Source organism: Branchiostoma belcheri, unplaced genomic scaffold, assembly GCF_001625305.1.
Source record: "Branchiostoma belcheri isolate BF01 breed outbred unplaced genomic scaffold, Haploidv18h27 scaffold68, whole genome shotgun sequence".
Taxonomy (NCBI): Eukaryota; Metazoa; Chordata; class Leptocardii; order Amphioxiformes; family Branchiostomatidae; genus Branchiostoma; species Branchiostoma belcheri.
Genome location: NW_017804331.1, coordinates 1,637,821 through 1,640,462, shown reverse-complemented (window position 1 = coordinate 1,640,462; position 2,642 = coordinate 1,637,821). Strand labels below are relative to the sequence as shown.

The 2,642-nt window shown below is 41.4% G+C and overlaps 1 protein-coding gene across 1 annotated transcript in view; it reads left to right on the top strand.

Moving 5' to 3' along the window:
- The window catches only part of LOC109484007 (fasciculation and elongation protein zeta-2-like), a 50,322-nt gene that overhangs the window by 46,721 nt on the left and 959 nt on the right, over positions 1–2,642 (top strand). Inside the window, exons 6-8 of the mRNA XM_019787163.1 lie at positions 340–448; positions 1,447–1,455; positions 2,500–2,627. Of these exons, the coding sequence (XP_019642722.1) occupies positions 340–448; positions 1,447–1,455; positions 2,500–2,627 (246 nt within the window). The remainder of the gene's footprint in view (positions 1–339; positions 449–1,446; positions 1,456–2,499; positions 2,628–2,642) is intronic.

Genomic DNA, 2,642 nt, shown 5'->3' with positions numbered 1-2,642 from the left:
GGTCTAAGGCGGGCAGGCCTCCAGCCTGGCCCGGAAGGACTCAACGGTGGGAGCCATAACTACCGGGCCAGGCAAGGCGTTCCATTGGGGGATTGTGCGAGGGAGAAGAAATATTTGTAAGCGTCTGTTCGTGCATGTATAGGTTGATATTTATGCTGGTGGCTCCCTCGGGTACGCCCTTGGGCTGGTTTGAGCAGGTTGCTGGTGGGGATCTTAATGATATTATGGGTCAGTTTATAAAAAGTTGTGAGGCGGGCCTTCCTCCTCCTTTCGGAGAGGAGAGGCCACTGAATATAGTTCAACATTTTACAATATTTACCAGTCTTTTGTCTTCTGCAGACATCTATGGAGGAGGAGACCCCTGTGAGTGAGGACAGTCTGTCTGTTCTGTCCCAGGAGATGCTGGCCCTCAGGGAGAGGTCCAACACTGTCACCAGCTACGATGAGAGTAAGGCTGCTGAAGGCAAGATCAGACACACATTTACACCTCACAGGCCACGCCAATGTAATCTGTTGGTTCTCGGATTTTTCAGAAAAGAAAAACAGGCCTTCTGTGGTAGTCTCAAATGTTACAGTCGCAGCCTTGAAGTCAATATACCAGGCTGGTTTATAATTAAAACAATGAATTTTATACTTCCTAACAAACCACTGCATTGCTCAATGCATTGAAACTAGGAAGACGATGACTTTCTACAACTATTTTGGCCAAAATGTGAGCATCTTGGAACTGGCTTGCAAATCTGAAAAAATGCAAATCCAAGAACTAAATGATTAAATAGGTGTGACCATAACATCATTTACCAGATTATTTCTGCTAGTTTTAGTTATTTTGACACTTGGTTTATTGCGCTGTACCTTCACCTGTATCATGCTTTTATTACTACTTTCTATGCAGAACATGAAACTTTGTAGAAAAGTTTTTTTCCTCTCTACTTTTGGGACATATAGACTACTTGCTACATTGTTATATGTTTTGTAGAGAATTTACAATGTTTTTAACATATGTTTATCTTGTTATTTATTATTACACATAGCTATTAAATTGCATTTGGTTTGTGACAGTACAGTCAGAGGTATTCAGAGTTCTCAGTTAACTTATAGCAGCATCAACTCAAATCTTCAGACTGTAAAGATGTGAAAAAATGCTTCTCAGAAACCAGCATAAAGACTCCAAAAATGGTACCGTGTCTAAGACTTGATGATGTTCTTCCACCCATGATATTAGTCTTACTTTTATGCAAAACTTTGAATGTGATAGAGGTAATATCGTGGTTGGAACATGGAAAAAAACTTGCAAAATGTGTAATATCAGAAACAGCAAAAACATCATAGAGAGAGCTCTGACAACTTCTGTTGTTCTGAAACTGATTTCTTGACTTTAGTTGTTCGGTTTGGTTGTAATTTTAATGATTAGTTTCCTTCCACCTGACACGCCCGCACCTGCAGGACCGCCAGGTGAGCATGCACTCTGCTTCACACCTGCCCTCACCTGCAAATCACCTGCAGGGCTCGAAATTAAGGGCGTCCCGATGGCTTCTGACCACTGAAATTTAGGACAGGACAACTAAAAAGACACTTTGGGACATTTTTGGAACAATAGAAAAATAATCAGCATCAGAATGTCAGCCTTTCTGTATATCAGGCACACTTCCTGGCTTTTGGCTCCGGAAAAGTCCCCCCACCCCAAAAAAAATTCCTGCAATTATAGTGCGCCTGGGAGTCAGAACGTAAGCAAAATGAAGTTGACTTCAAGTTGAAGTCATATAACACTTCCTGAAAAACAGGTTGGGACAATTTATACTCACTTCGGGACAATTGAAATTTATTTTTGGGACAGTATTGGGACAATCGGGAGAAAAGTTAATTTCGAGGCCTGAATCTGCTGCTGCTCTTGTACGCCGCCTCTTCTCATCCCTTGCTTTCCCCTTTATAGAGCTTTGCTTTGTTTTCAGTCCACTCTTCAGATCCACAAGGAAACAGTTAGTCAAGCAACAGGATAGATTTTGGAAACTGTCAGGCAGTTCAAGTAGCATCCACTACTTTTTCGTCACCTGACAAACTGAAAAGTCTGGATTGAAATGCCTGACACTTTTCAATATCTATCCACTGTAGTTACTTGAGTAACTTTTTCCTTGTATACCTCATTACTTGGATGTCAAACCTTCATTGACACTCTTCAGATTGTCTATTTTTGTTAGCAAAAAAAGATGTAAGGTATTGATGTAATCTGAAGAAGAAAAACTTGTATCACTGAAAAACGCGGGTGTGTTTGTGTTCCCACTAAGGCTTCAAAGATATATTCACTTTTTGAAAAAAAAAATTACTTACATAATTTTGATAGTTCACAGATTCTGAATGATGTTCATATGAGAAAGAAAGTTGAGAAAGTTGCCCGTGTTGTTAAAAGATGTACACACGAGTGACAGAGAGTTGCCCGTGTTGTTGAAGTGGTACATACAGGTAGCAGAAAGTTAAAGAAATTTGCGGATGTTTGTTCAGGCCTGAAGAAGCTGCCTCTCCAGACGCTGAACGAGGTTCTTGAGGAGCTGGAGGCGACGATTAAGGAGTACTCGGAGATCCTGATCCAGCAGCTGGCTCTCAGGGATGAGCTGGTGTACGAGAAGGAGGTACGTCTGGCGGGG